At 48.7% G+C, this 15,703-nt stretch overlaps 1 protein-coding gene across 1 annotated transcript in view; it reads right to left on the bottom strand.

The window, feature by feature from the left end:
- Positions 1-15,703, bottom strand: part of LOC309830539 (O-acyltransferase like protein-like) — a gene marked incomplete at both ends in the record, with an annotated part of 63,859 nt that overhangs the window by 3,303 nt on the left and 44,853 nt on the right. The window contains 6 exon segments of the mRNA XM_082667132.1: positions 1,624-1,685; positions 1,687-1,796; positions 2,427-2,478; positions 5,422-5,535; positions 9,960-10,039; positions 11,468-11,633. Of these exon segments, the coding sequence (XP_082523258.1) occupies positions 1,624-1,685; positions 1,687-1,796; positions 2,427-2,478; positions 5,422-5,535; positions 9,960-10,039; positions 11,468-11,633 (584 nt within the window).

Below are 15,703 nucleotides of genomic sequence, written 5' to 3'. Positions count from 1 at the left end.
TGAGGCTCTGTCAACAGCTCAGGGTCACTGTCACCAAGTGGAGGTCATGTGATCCAAACAGATGCCCATAAATGCAAATACATCAGTCAAGGAGAACGCAACCCAATTCCTCTTTAACATCATTTCTCCATAGAAGGGAAAGCTTTTTAAATTGAAGTTAGGGTTTCCTTGGTGGCGCAGTGGTTGGGAATCCACCTGCCAATGAAGGGGACACGGGTTCGAGCCCTGGCCCGGGAAGATCCCACATGCCGCGGAGCAACAAAGCCCGTGCACCACAACTACTGAGGCTGCGCTCTAGAGCCCATGAGCCACAACTACTGAGCCCGTGTGCTGCAACTACTGAAGCCCGCGGACCTAGAGCCCGTGCTCCGCAACAAGAGAAGCCACCACAATGAGAAGCCCTTGCACCACAAGAAAGAGTAGCCCCTGCTCAGTGCAACTAGAGAAAGCCTGCGCGCAGCAACGAAGACCCAACGCAGCCAAAAATAAATAAATAAAAAATATATTTAAAAAAAAAATTGAAGTTAAAGAACAACTCCCTCATCATTATATACTCATAAAACTCAAGAACAATTTGAACAATCAAACATCTTGGGGGTGGGCGTGGCTAGTGTAGAGAAATGAAGAGCAGGGGCTGTGGGCGGTGCCCTCAGGCCTGGGCTCACTTTCTAGCTGAGTGACCTTCACACGCTGCTTCATCTCCAGGCACCATTTTCCTCACTGAGAAACAGAGCTAATTATAGCTCTACCTGTAGCGGCGTGGCCAGTATTGCCCGAGACCACAGGAGTGAAGTTCTCCACGGGGCCTGGCATAAGCTTGTGCTCAGTAAGCAGGACTTTATGTTCACTTCATCAGGTTTCTCCAGCCACCTTTGCTGAGGTTAACGGGTTTGGGTTCACAGGCCAAAGTTTAAACTCACCCTGATTATCTCCCAGGGGTATAAAGTTGTGTTGCCTCCACCTGGCTCTGATTCCGTGATTTCAGGGCTTCTGGGCAGTGCAGGGCCAGAACCTTTGCTGGGTGAATCCCGCCAGCCTTTCTCTGTCATTTGCTGACACCTCAAGCACCTCATGCCAAATAGAGAGGAATGGGGGAAAAGGTCGAGTGACTTGAATAGACATTTCTAATCTGGAGATGATCCCTTTCTTTCCATTTAAGCTCTTTTTCTGCCTGACTCTGAAAGCCAGGCTCAACAGAAACAGTGTCCCCAGTCATCAAAGGGCTGAAGGGGATGTTGCCAACTCTTCAGTCTCTACGCTCAGATGAGGAGACCAAAGCCCAGGCTGGGTGTGGTCAGTACTCTTGTCCCAGCACTGGTAATTTTTTTTCTCACGACATTACCCCCTACCTGTTCTTTTCCAATTTCTAAACTAGCTTCATTGGAGAGGCTGCAAATTTTTCTTTCAGAACCTGCATTTGTATATAAACCAGTGTAAACATCTAAACCAGAATATGTGAGTGGGTTTCCCCAAGTATATAAACAGATAGATGTTTTTGAGTCACTATCAGTCATTCAGTAGCAAATAAAAGTCTCTCTGGGTACATATGTTTTCACACCGTCGCCTTTAACAGGCCAGTGTGTGAGCCCGGAGCAAGCCCCGTGCTGCATCACTGCATCCTACTTCCGTAGCCCTCCTGACGCGCGAACAATACCCAGCCCGCGGGGGCCGGTGGAGGGCCTGGTGACGGCAGCGGCAACTGAAGAGGCGGCGGACGCGTCACCCACCGTATATGCCAGGGCAGCCACTAGGGACAGGGTCGACAGAGAGCAAATCCACCGCAGCAGAGCCTGCGCCTACAGGGAAAGGAAAGCCACCGTTCACAGCCCGTTTGGGCCGTTGTGTGTTTAATTCTTTTTACGCTCACTTTCTGTGTGTTATTAGTGACTTTAGGGGTCTATTTGTAAACCTCAGTCAATGACCAAATCTGACCGAATAGAAAGTTCAGATTAGCGGTTACTGGGGTGAGGATCGGGATGGGGTAGGGGACAGTGGGGGGGTGTGGCCATGAAGAGGCAGCACAAGGGTGACCTTTTTGGTGGCAGAGGAGTTCTGTACCTTGATTGTGGTGGTGATGGTTACACAAATCTACAGACGTGCTAAAATTGCACAGAACTATACACACACACAGACGAGTGCACATGAAACTGGTGGATCTAAGGTCTATGGATTGTGTCAATGTCAGTGTCAATGTCTTGGTTGTGATCCTGTGCCACAGTTACCTTAACACATTCCTGGTGGGGAAACGCAGGTCAAAAGGGTACACGAGATCTCCTCTAGTATTTTTGCGACTTATGGTGACTCTTGAGTCATTTTTGGATGAAAGTTAAAAGAAAAAAGTAATGCTCTAACCCACTCCCACCACTCCTAACCTCCCCTTCTGTTCCTTAGCCAAATACGGCTCCGTGATTGCTTCTGGCCCCTACCATAAACGTGAGCGGCCCCGGCACACAGCCTGTACCTGGGCTGCACCTGTCCCTAGGGACATAAAATGGCGGAAGGAATGGGAGAATGGAGATGTTTCCAGCCCACAGAATAGCCCCGTGAGTTAAATCCTATTACTGGGCTCAGTTCAAGATCTTAGATGTCACCTTACTTGACCTTTTTAGGCCCAGACCTATCTTCCAAGGGTCTCTCTTGCTTCTCTGTTCCAGTTCTCAAGGTGCTATGATGACATCTACATCAACCTGAACTAGCATCTTATCACTCTACCATCTTGTCTCTAAAGAGAAGCTCTCCCCTCCTTGGGTCTCAGATTCCTGCCCTAGGCCCCGGCTACAGGGCACAAAGTTACTTCCTCAGGGGCTCTCCACAAGCTCCTCTTAGCCTAGGGTCCCTTCACTCTTACTCAGAATGCACACTGACTTATTCCTACCACGTGGAACGTGCCTCAGCTGCCTCCAGCTGGGACTCTGTGTTCTTATTTTCTGGCTTCTACAGTTGGTACTTGGCCTACTCATCCCATCGAAGTCATTCCTCCAGCTCTGCTTGACTTGGGTTCTAGCTCCATGCTCCCTGGTCCTGACCTGGTCCTCTGAGTGGTTCCCAAATGCCCCGTCATCATCTTAGGTTTTCCCCTCTGCTCACATCCAGTTTCTCCCTGGGCACCATGAACCTGGACTACGCTAAAGCACCTCTTGAATGGTCCTTTGTTTTAATCTACAACTGAATTGTGCATTTTCAGGGGAATATCATAACTCCAACCTATAGGAAAATACACATGTAGCACCTGTGTATCCATTCCTTCCAATAAAGCCCTAGCTCCTGTTCCTGCTATGAGCAACACGAGATTTTCCAAGGACCAGTGCCTCATCTCTAGAACGTTTAGGTGAGGTACCCACAAGACCTAGGCAAACCAAGGTAGGGCCTAGCAGTGGGGATTTGGGGTCAGCATTGCCCCCTAATAATGCAAGGGAATTCTTGGCCTTTCTTCCATTGAGAAGCAAATTATCTGTCATTCATTTATTGAGTGATTTCAGAACCAGGTGCTAGAAATTCAGAGGTAAATAAGACATGTTCTGCCCTCAAGGTCTTATGGATCAACAAAAGTCATATGAAAAGGTTTTGCACAGTTCAAGGCCAAGGTAGTATTTTAAATAGATTGCCCTGTGGGTGGATTTGACATCAAGAAGACAAGAAGCAATAAAACTAGTGAAGAAATCCAAGTAAGAGATGAGACGAGCTTCAACAAGGTCATTTGGAAAGGCTATGAGAGGATGGCAGGAGAAACAACCTGCGGGGCTTGGTGGGTGATCGCATGGGGAGGAGTGGGCAACGAGGAGGAGGCATCCCACCTGTCAGAGCCTTGGTACAGAGCCAGAGAAACCACTGATACGGGGAAACACACCCAGTAGGATGGCAATGGCAAACCCCTCTTCTGGAACTTCATGGTTAGGTGGGTTGGATTTTTTTTTTTTTTTTTTGGTGGTACGCGAGCCTCTCACTGCTGTGGCCTCTCCCATTGCGGAGCACAGGCTCCGGACGCGCAGGCTCAGAGGCCATGGCTCACGGGCCCAGCCGCTCCGCGGCATGTGGGATCTTCCCGGACCGGGGCACGAACCCGTGTCCCCTGCATCGGCAGGTGGACTCTTAACCACTGCACCACCAGGGAAGCCCAATTTTAAATAGTTGTTTCTGGTGGCTGGTATGCTGGGATAGCTCTAAAAATGTGGTTCCCAGAGGTGAACCTCTTCTGAAAGGAGTGAACCTCTTCATGGAAGCACTTACAAAATTCGGTTGCTTGGGCCACACCCCCGGAGATTCTGACTCCACTGGTCCAGGATGGCGCTTGCTGGAAGCATCAGTGGGATTTCAAATCTCCCCAGGTGACTCTCATTTGCGTCTGGAGTTGAGAACCGCTGGGCTACACAGGGGCCAGCCTCCTTCTCGGTCACCTGGCTATGCCCACAGAGGCTGATGTCATGACGAGAAGGGCATGATGCTTCCCTGGTCAAAAGGCCTGGGGTGTAGTCAGTCATTCATTCATTCATCTATTCCACTCACAATGCATTTTGAGCACTTTTGCGCCAGACACGGTTCTGGGCTATTTTACATCAGGAGGTCAGTGAAGGTTGCTCTGAGAAGGTGATGTATGCACAGACACCTGTAGGAAGTGAAGGAGCTAGCCCTGCCAAGATCTAGGTTCTAAAGGAAAGTATTCTCCAGTGAGGGAATGGCAAGTGCAAAGGCCCTGAGGAGGGAGCATGTTGGGTGTGTGGAAGGAAGGAGGCCAGCATGGCTGGTCCTGAGTCAGCAAGCAGGGAAGTGATAGATGAGGTCAGACAGGGATTCTGCCTTGAGACCAATGGAGGAATTTGAGCAGATGACTGACAGGATCCGATTTTCATTTTCATCTCTTTGACTGCGGCCTTGAGAATAGATTAGCAGGAAATCTTATCAGTTTTTCCTGTAGAAGACTCAGGGTGGTTATAAGGAAGAAGTGTTATATATACCCCCATTGGAAAGGCAAAATAGCATAGTGGGTAAGGTCCCAGGTTCAGCTCACAACCGTATCACTTACTAGGCGTGTGACCTTGAAGAGGTAACCCCAGCTTCCTTAAATTTCAGTCTATCTATTCCATAATAGAGATTCCCAGCGGCAGTTCGCCGCTGGAGGAGAAACGCAGTACGGCCACTTGAGGGCGCTCCTTTCCTCCGAGAAGTATTTCAATGGGCAACAGTGAGTTCCCTGTGTTTTCAGAGCAGACCCCCAGCACAAGTTGAAAGGTTCAGAAGTTTGGAAACAAACACGCAATCAACCTTCCCGTCAAGGCCGAACAGTTCCCACCCAGGAGTTTTTCCAGGAGCCGATGTGCACAGTGCAAAGAGCCTGGCATCCATACAGCAGCCCTGCCTGGGAGGTCCTGGACAGTCCGAGGGCAGGCGAGGGATAGAGCAGGGCGGGCTGGGAACCGCGGTTACCTTGCTTCTGACGGAGCTGCTACCGGAAGGTTATAAGCCAGTGTGAGCAGAGCAGAGGCGGTGAAAGATGCCAAGAACAGCGTGGCCCCGAGGAGGACAAGGGTGTGTTGATTTCTGCAAAGAAGAAAGGACGTTCACTTTCCTTCACCGCAAAATGTGTGGACACGAAAGACTTGCAACCTTGGCAATCAGAGGTGCTTCCTGCCAGCCTGCCTTTGAGAGAGGCTGCCATGGGCGCAGCTGTGGTCGAGTGGGGCCGGAGCTGGGTTGGAGTTAGAGAGCCTCAGTTAGCCTTTAGTCTTGACCATTTACTAGCTGCCGGGCCCCGGGCAGGGCCTTGAACTTGAATTTCTTCATCTTCACCCTGAAACTTACTGTGCAGCTCAAAAGGAGACCATGCTTGGGAATCTCCCTTGCCACCCATGAAGCACTGTATGGACAGACGTGGTGGTTGATTCAGGAGACAGGCGCAGGTGGGACACAGGGACCCTCCACCCACCCGAACGGAGAATCTGACAGATATCAGGGTGCAGGTACTTCATGTGGAGGTAGGAATAAGGGATGGGGTTGGAATAGGGAAGCAGGAAGGCCAATGCAAAGATGCAGTATCATGGTGGCCAATGCCAGAATGTTCTGTGGAGCCAACTCAAAACTGTCCTGGGGGATGAAAGAAAGAAGCATTTTCCTACTGTCTTCTATACCCCCTTGGGTCAAAGGTGGCCCCACAAAAATTAACTCCTCCACAGTCTGGGACTCTGCACGTGTAAGGCTGAGAGGGTTTCTGAAGGAGTCCCAGCTGTAGTATGTGGGCAGTTCTGGGGCAGGAAATGAGATTTCGGGACACAGGTTCAGAGCAAGGCAATGTTTGGTTGTATCTACTTGGAATTGTGAGGGCTGGGACCAGGAGGCTCTGCAGTGCTATGGAAGAATTGTCAAACATGAGTGCCAAACCAACCAGCACAAGCCTGCCTTTAGCAGTCCTATTCCAGTGCTCGAAGTTGCCATGGTTCTTCACGAGGAAGGGATGAGATACCAATTGCTTAACACCACAGTGATACAGGGAGCAAATTATTTTTATCTAGAGTGGCAATTCTAGTTTAGTGTTAATGCTTGGAATGGAAGAGGAATCCTAGCTCAGTGGTGCAGTGATTGACTAGTAATGTCTGCCATGAGTGTGGGCAGGGAAGGTATGGTAACAATGCTGTATGTTTACCGTGCCTTTTGCCAGACCCTCCAGTTCAGTCCTCCTTGAATTACTAGAATTCTATAAGAGTGTGTTATCTGAAGGAACAAAAGCCCTACCTTTTATACCTCTTTCCATTTAGAGGCTAAATGTAGTAGCATAGTCGCAAGTTTGGGTAATGCTGGTTTTTAGCTGAGGAATTGAAATCTACCTTCCATGACAGCCTCTCGGAAAGATGCTGACATTGGGGCCAGGATGCCTCAGTCATAAGGACACTCAAGTAGGTTCCCACCAGGTCTAGAGTGGGGAGGTACTAAGAACTCACTGTCCTCTGTGGGTGGTAAACCATTCAGTCAGGCCATCCAGTAAAAACCCACATCCACCCAAGGAAATATTTGTTTAACTCCCTGAAGGACTGGAGCCCAAACCATGGTACCTCTTCTCAGGAGTCAGACAGGTCTCCACTACCTACCACCGCTACAAAGACTCTAATAAAAGCTTCCTAATACAGGCTATTATGGGCTGGATTGTGTCCGCCCCCCCTCCCGCACCCATCCAACCACATTCTAAACCCTGGGTCCTCAGAGTGTGACTCTATTTGGAGATGGGGTCTTTAAGAGATAATTAAGGTGAAATGAGGTCATTGGGGTGGACCCTAATCCAATATGACTGGTGTCCTTATAAGAAGAGGAGATTCGGACACAGATACCCCAGAGGGAAGACCGTGTGATGACCCAGGGAGAAGACAGCCACCTACAAGCCAAGGAGAGAGGCCTCAGAAGAAACCAACCCTTTCTCCACTAAACACCTGACCAGCAGTCAGGGCATCCTGCTGCCAGTGCACCTCGGAGGGAGCCAGGAGAGGCTCGCCCTTTCTGCTTGGCTGGGGCTTCAGGGCTGGCCGAGCCACGCACCTGCCCCCCTGTACCTGCAGGCACCCGCCATGTCTCCAGAACCCTTCCAGCAGTCATAGCCCATCACAGAGGGCACTGTGCTAGCTCCCATATGTATGATCTCGCTTTCTCCTCTGGCCCTGATGTGAAGTGCATCGTCTCCATCTCATAGACATGAACAATGAAGATGAGAGCCCAGCGACTTACACTGGGTCCCCCCGCTGGTAATTTATCAGTCATGATTTGAACCACGTCCTCTGACTCAAGCTCACTATACCAGCAAACTACCTCTGTACCTAGTGGAAGCATGGAACAATGTTTTATAAGTGGCCAGCCAAAAACTCTCTACATTTGAAGTCAGGAAGCTTCACGTGCTTCAGATGTGCATGTAAATAGACAGATCTGCCTTTTTAAAAAGTATTCAATTCTTAGGATACATGAAAATTTGGAAGGACTTCCCTGGCAGTCCAGTGGTTAAGACTCCACACTCCCAGTGCAGGGGGCATGGGTTTGATCCCTGGTTGGGGAACTAAGATCCCGCATGCCGTGCAGCGCCACCAAAACAAAACAAACAAACAAAAAAAAAACAAAACTGGATGCATTTTCCTTGCCCAGGATACTTGAGTCCTTGCATGTGGCTGGAGTGGGCAACATCATGGGTCAGCCTGTGATTTAAATGTCTCCTTGCAAAGGGCATTAACAGGTAATCGTGAAACAGAGCTGGTCAACACATATTTGGAATTCAGCTCCACTGTTAGTAATCAAAGACTTACAAATCAGATGTGAAAAATGAATTTTTCTTACATATCTTAAAATAACAAGGTTTTCATTTGGGGTTTTTTTAAATTATTAATAGTCCATATTGGCAATGGTGTAATTAGATGGCCAGAGGACTGAAAATTGATACAGCCTTTAAGGAAAGCAATTTGTCATCATACTTCAAAAGCCCAAAAGACTCGTGCCCTTTGACCCAGTAATTCTTCTTAAGGATATGCATTCTAGAAATGTCAGCGTTGGAGACAAATGGTTACCACGAAAATGTTTATGAGACTGTTATTTACAAAATTGGAAATAATCTAAGTATTTAACACTAGGGGAAGATATAGGTAAACCATAGTTCATGCATGAAATGGAATGTTATACAGACATTAAAAGTATGTTAACTTAAAAAATAAATAAAATGGGAAAATGCTTATATCGTAAAACTATTAGAAGAAAGATCTAAAGTATATATGCAGAATCCTTTCATGTATAAAAAACTGTGCAAAATAAAAGATCAGAAGAATAAACATCAAAATATGGATAGCAAAATCACCTCTCCTTAAGTGAGGAAACAGGTCTAAGGTGATTGTTTTTTCCCTTTTTTATCCTAATATTTTCCAATGTTTCTTAAATTGAACATGTATTTTAACAAAAAGAATAATAAATCTTTTAAAATATGGCATGCACAGTCCACAAACTATAATTCTCCCGTGAATTACTGAGGCCTTAAGAGTTTTTCTAAAACTAACAAAAATTAAGGTGATAAACATCCAACGTGGGGAAGCAGGTACACTGATGCATTGCTTGGGACACTATAAATTACTCCACCTTTCTGAAGAGTAATCTCACAATATGTAACAAGCACTGCAAAATTGTTCCTACCCTTTGACCTAGTAATTCCACTTGGAAATAACCCCGCAAGGAAATAAGTACAGAAGAGGAAAAAGTAGCATATGTTCAAAGACATTCGTTGAGGTGCCATTCATAATCATAAAAAATTGGAAACAGGGACTTCCCTGGTGGCGCAGTGGTTAAGAATCCGCCTGCCAATGCAGGGGACACGGGTTCGAGCCCTGGTCCAGGAAGATCCCACATGCCGCGGAGCAACTAAGCCCGTGCGCCACAACTACGGAGCCTGCGCTCTAGAGCCCGCAAGCCACAACTACTGAAGCCCGCGCACCTAAAGCCCATGCCCCACAACAAGAGAAGCCACTGCAATGAGAAGCCCGCGCACCACAACGAAGAGTAGCCCCCGCTCACCGCAACTAGAGAAAGCCCCCGTGCAGCAACGAAGACCCAATGCAGCCATAAATAAATAAATATATATATAATAATTTTTTAAAAAATTGGAAACAATCTAGGTGCCCACCATAAAAAATGGTATATAAATCCTGAAACTAACAAGTAAGCAGGTCATGTCCAGATGCGGAAATGTTTCTAAGAACAGTGAAATGGAAAAAACTGAGACCGGATATGACAGACACACTGATTATAACTCTGCAAAAATACAGACTGATTGTGTAGGACAAAGATTAGAGGAGAACTCAGAAGAAGTAAACAGTGGCGGGTTTGGTGTCCTCACTCTTCTGGAAAGTTCGTTTCCTAAATCGTAAAAGCTGCTTTGCCCAGAACTGGAGACTCTCTGAACAGTTTTATGAAGAGGCCACACGGGGAGAAACACTTGCTCCAATTAGACTCCCTTTCCGTGGATGAAGACGATCACCGGCGTCACGAGATGGAACTGAAAGTCATTGGCAAGATCCCACGTCCAGCCGTTGCACTGGAAAGAAACCAGCAAAGCTCACTTCTCTCCTTCATGTACCAGCTCTGCTCCGCATCGGTTCGCCTTCCTGGACCAGGAGGAGGAACTCAGCAGGCGGGTGGGCGAAATTTCCATGGGAACAGAAAGGACTTTGAGTTACAGACATTTCACATACCTCATCTCAGCTAATCGTTATAACAATCCCGGGGGAGTAGATATTATTACCATTTTACAAACTGGAAATTCAGACAAATTTTCTCTCTTGTTGAAAACAACAATAATAGCTAATCTCCCAGGACAGTGGTGGGAACTAAATTCCATCACGTTTCACAGATGTAAGGATTAATTATCCTTACGGTGCGCTGGAGTCAGAGGGTCGATGTTGTTCTCTCTTCCTTGCCTTCCTGCCCTCCCGCAACTCCAGGTGGAGAGAATGTGTTCATTTAGAACGGAGGCCTGGCTGCAGGCGAGCTTTTGTGGGAAACCCCAGAGGTCCCACGCATGATTGACAGGAGATCGGCCGGCCAAAGCCACCAGGCGGTTACCTGTATTTCTAACTCAATGTGAGGCAATTCCTGTGGGCAGTTCTCTCCAGGGCTTCAGAGATAAAAGGCGCCTTGGCCTCCCCTCCCATGCCCTCGGCCCCAGGGAGACCAGACTTATCCAAGACAAGTGACAGCTTTCCTTGTCCCACGTATGGCCCAAGCCAGTCTGACTCTGGGAAAACAGCCCAGCCTCTCCTCCTGGACCCCGTCACAGACGTGGGTCCACAGGAAGGCAGTTAGACAGTGATGTACACCCCGTCGAAGCTGCTGGGCACTTGTGAACTAGAGGCAGCCGTCTGGCTGGCCAGCAGTTATGCAGCCGCGCTGTAGCGATGCTCCTTTCAGCTGTGCTTTCAAGGCGAAAGCAGTGACATGGTTTAATTACAGCTATTTCACTTCCAGTTGCTCCAGGCTCATTAGGAGGCAACTAGGGCTTTAAGGAAGCCATGACCAACATATACAGACGTTGTTGCTCTGTCAGATCCTGCTGGGCATGGGATAGAATTCATTCTGGGGAGGGGGTGGTGCGGCGTTCCATCTCATTACTGGTTCTCTGGGCGGAGGTGAAGAAAGTGTCCTTCCCCCTGGGGCGACACGGACCGTGACGGAGCAGCGGGCGGCTGCGTCCGGGGCAGGCACCGAGATGGCTGTCCCCCCAGACCCACTCCCCTGCCCCCGCTCCGCTTTCACAGCAAGTGCCCCGTCAGGGATGGTGCCGTAACTCCCACCCCATCACCAGAGGCTAGTCTTCCCACCCACAGCATCACTATTACTCCAGAGAATATGCCAGAAGAAAGCGGATCAGACTCAGGTTGGCTCTGGGAAAGTTCACCAAACCATGTGAAGGGAGACACCGGATTGCACCTCTCTGCCCTTTCACGGCCAATGACTTAAAACTCACCGCATCCTGGACCGACAGGAAGTTATCTAGCAACAGCAAATTCGGCCACCACGCTTGCTGGCCGTTCTCCAGGTGGAACTCGGGCACTTCCCAGACGGGTCTCCAGGGCACAAGGGAGAACAATCTAACCGAAAAGCACGCTGAATACAGGTGAAGAGGCTGCAACCTGGCAGGAAAAAGCTGGGCAAGAGGGTGACTCTCCACAGAGGTTCCATTCGGTCCCCCGGGTGGGCACATAGCGGTGACAGATAAGATGTTCGAAAACAGATTGTACTGCGTGGGTGACCACCTCCCCACACCCCCCAAACCTGCATACATTTGTGGGTTCAAAAGCTTTTCTTGAGCTCCTGTCTTGTGCTGGCGCAGGTGCTACTTATGCAAAACTACTGTTATTCACGGAGCAAGTCGTACGTGTCAGCCACTGTGCTAGGAGCTTCCTAAACCTCAAAATACTCCTGTCAGGTAACTATGACCTCGATTCTACTAATGGGGAAATTATAGCTCAGAGAAGTTTGAGTCACTTGCCCCAGATGGTCCAACCACGTAGCAGTACCGAGATCTGACATTGTGGCATGCTCCTTCCACGAGGCCTCCCTAGATGAAAATCACTTTCCAGTCTCCCTCTTCTCCTCCCTCCCTTCCTCACTTTATTTCTTCCTTCCTCCCTCATACACTACCTGCTTCCAAGCAGGATTTGCAGCCGCTACAATGATGATGAATAAGGCACTAGACGTCTAGACCGGAGCTGTTCGATAGAATATAATTGGAGACAGGTCGGCCACTTGGTTAACATCTTCTAGTGGCCACATTTTAAAAAGTCAAAAGTACAATTCATTTTAATAACATACTTTTTTAGCCAATATATTCAAAATATTATCATTTCAACAGATAACCGATATAAAAAAATATTGAGCTATTTTACATTATTTTTCTTTTACTAAGTCTTTGTTTAGCCGCACCATGCGGCTTGTGGGATCTCAGTTCCCGGGCCAGGGACTGAACCCAGACCACGGCAGTGAGAGTGCAGAGTCCTAACCACTAGACCACCAGGGAACTCCCTTACCAAGTCTTTAAAAGCCGATGTGTATTACACACTTGTAGTACATCTCACTGGTCCACCCGTCTCTGGTGGCCCCTATTGGACACCGTGGGAGGCATGTGCAATTCTGGCGTGGATTCTGGGTGGGCTTCCATCAGAGCCCTCTTTTTTTAAAGAACATATGTAAGACTGCAGGTCTGTGCAACAAGGATAGAGCACGTGGCCCAGCAGCACCTCTGAACATCTCGGAAGGGGCGTCAGGGCCTGGGGTGGGGTATGACAGACAGGGAGGGCAGGGCAGGGCTGCTGGAGGAGCAACCCCCCGCAGAGATAGGGGTCAGCACCCTGCCTCTGGTCTGCGCCCAGACCCGACCTGTGGGACTCTTCTCCTCCCCACAGTGATGACATCCTTCACAGAGAGCGCCAGGTGGGCGGGGGAGTGGCGGGTATTGGGGAACAGAGCTGAAATTGCTGATCCGATTCAGAGAGAATGCACGCCAGCTATGCCAAGATTCAACTTCCCAGATCAGCTCAGGCGACAGCCACAGAGTCCTCACTGGGTCCTGGGTCCTGCCAGATGAGGCATCTGACCACGCTGCTTTGCAGCTGCTCCCACAGCCCTCAGGCTCTCACCTCCCGGCATCCCTTCCCACCATCTGTCCCCTCCATCTCCCCAGGGAGAGGAAGTCAGCCCCCTGCTCCCCTCTGAACCAGAGTTCAGGTCAGATGTCCTCAGGAGAGGGCAGGGTAGAGGCCAGTGTCCAGCCCCAGGCAGCCTCCGAGCTGGGGCCAGTGGGGGTGGGTGGCGGCTGCTGGGTGGACTGTGCCTGGGGAGGTACAGGGGAAGGAACGTGAAACATGATTTCTAGTTTTGTCTAAATTTTTCACACTGAGAAAATCATATAATTTCTCCCTTTGCTCTTCTGTGGAAAAGGGGGCCGATTGTTCCTTAAATTCTTCTAAGAAGGAGGATGGTTCCTGCCTCCTAAGATTTTCTGAGAATCAAAGGAGATCGATAAGAAAACTGAAATGTGGGAAGCGTCATATAAATGTACATGCGCTTCATTTTTGTCCGACCTTGAAGTTTTAAAGTCAAAGTGGGTTTTCAAAGACTAAAAAGTGTGACACCAGCCAGTGTCACGGGGGTGTGAGAAGCAGGCCTTCTCGTTCCTGGCTGGTGGGAAAGTCCATTGGAAGATATCCATCAGAACGTTAGATGCACCAAATCATGGATTCCACTTGTAGGAATTTACCCTGCAGACGTGCCCAGACAACCGCGCAAAAATGTATAGACTTTGCATCATCGTCTAAGATTGCAAAAAACTTGGAAATTACCTTCATGCCCATTCATGGGGACCGGTTAAATACGTGGTGGATGGGCCACCCACATGGCGTCATCCCAGGCAACCTTAAAATCAGTGAGGTGAGCCCTTTCATGCAAATATGCCAGCACTAAATCATTAAATAAAAAAAGCTATGCGCAAACTAATGCTGCATTAAGTGTAATCCTATTCATGGGGGCATGGGACGGGGTGGGGAAAGTACGTGTAAACAATACGTGGAAAATCCCTGCAAGAATGAATTCATAAGAAACTGTTAACACAGGTGTCCTGTGGGAGGTAAGACTGGAAGGGGTGCCTTTATTTTTAGTACGTGACCTCTGTTTTAGTTAGACATTATTATCAACAATTTTTTTAATCTACTAAACTAATTTTTAACATGTGGCTCCTAGTTGGAATAATCACACAGCTGTAAGGGTCGGGAGCCTCTACTCTCCTCGTTCCCGTGAGATAACATCTGTAAGGGCTTACGCCTAGAAACTGGGTTTTCGCCTTTTCTATAACTTGCAGTAGCCCGCACGTGGGCCCCCCTCTTCTGCCCTCTCCCCAGTCTATTCTCTGCCCTGCGGCCAGAGTGATGCTTGCAAAATGTAAATCTGACCATGCCACTCCCCTACAGGAATCCTCCGAAGGCTTCTGCTCTCAGAATAAATGGAAAGTCCTAAAGACAGCCCACTGGCCCTACAGACCTGGGCCATCTGCTCCCCTCCCCTCCCCTCCCCTCCACCTCTCTGCCCTCATTCCTTCTGTTCTGCAAGACACTTGCTCCACTCTGGCACCTCTGGGCTCTTTGAGATTCTGCAAACACATCAACCACGGCTCCCACCTCAAGACATTTGCTCTTGGTTCCCTTCCATGGATCCTTCTTTGCTCACGGAATTTTTTTTGCTTAGAACATTCCTTTAATTCCTTCAGGGTTCTCGATAAACGTCACCTTCCCTGACTACCTTTCCGGAGGAAGACCCTCTGTCTTTCTTCCTTCTCCAAATTATCACTTTGTGGCTCTTATCATCACCGACCTATTATAAATGGATTTGCATATTGCAACTTAGTGTTGCATATTTGTTTATTTATCTATTGTCTATCTCTAGTCACTAGACTGTAACCCCCACGCCAGAGGTACTTGCATGGCTTCTCAACTGCTGAATCCTCAGAGCCTAGAACGGCGCCTGGTACATACTGGACCCTCAATAAATACAGAAAGAGCGAGTGAGCAAATGATCTTACTTCCACTCTTCTTGGAGTTAAAAAGGCAAGTAATAAATCATAATTGAGTAAGAACAGTGAGTCTTGCCATCATGAATGAGAACATCAGAATAGCCAGGAGCAGGGCTGCTTGTTCACTGGGTTTACCTTAAAGAGGGTGTTTTAAGGTTGGTGACGCTTCCCTTATTTTTCTTTTGTGTGTGTGTTCATTTTGTTTTATTTTTGGTGTGTTTGTTTGATTTTTTAGCCACACCACTCGGCTCGTGGGATCTTAGCTTCCCAACCAGGGATTGAACCCGGGCCCTCAGCAGTGACAAAGTTTCGTCCCGGGTTGGACTCACTCTCTTCCTGGCTCCCATCTGGCACTCTTCCAGCACTCCCCATCTCAAGAATTCATTACCATCCTCCATATCGCTTGAGCTGGAAAATCGGAGTGTCCTTGATCGGCCCCCTCTCCATTCCCACTGCCCATCGCCAGTGCACATCCTGCAACAAGTTACTCGCTGGGATCCTCGCCGCCATCTTTGCTCCATGAGGCCTCACCACCTCACCACCCCCCCGCCCTGTGCTCCCTCTGCCCCCCACGACTGCTTTATCTGCCTAGTAAAACACATCTTGCTCTTCAATCCGCAGCTCCAGGAGTTTTCTTCT

This window comes from Grampus griseus, assembly GCF_964374135.1.
Source record: "Grampus griseus genome assembly, chromosome: 12".
Classification (NCBI taxonomy): domain Eukaryota; kingdom Metazoa; phylum Chordata; class Mammalia; order Artiodactyla; family Delphinidae; genus Grampus; species Grampus griseus.
This window is presented reverse-complemented; position numbering and strand designations above follow the sequence as displayed.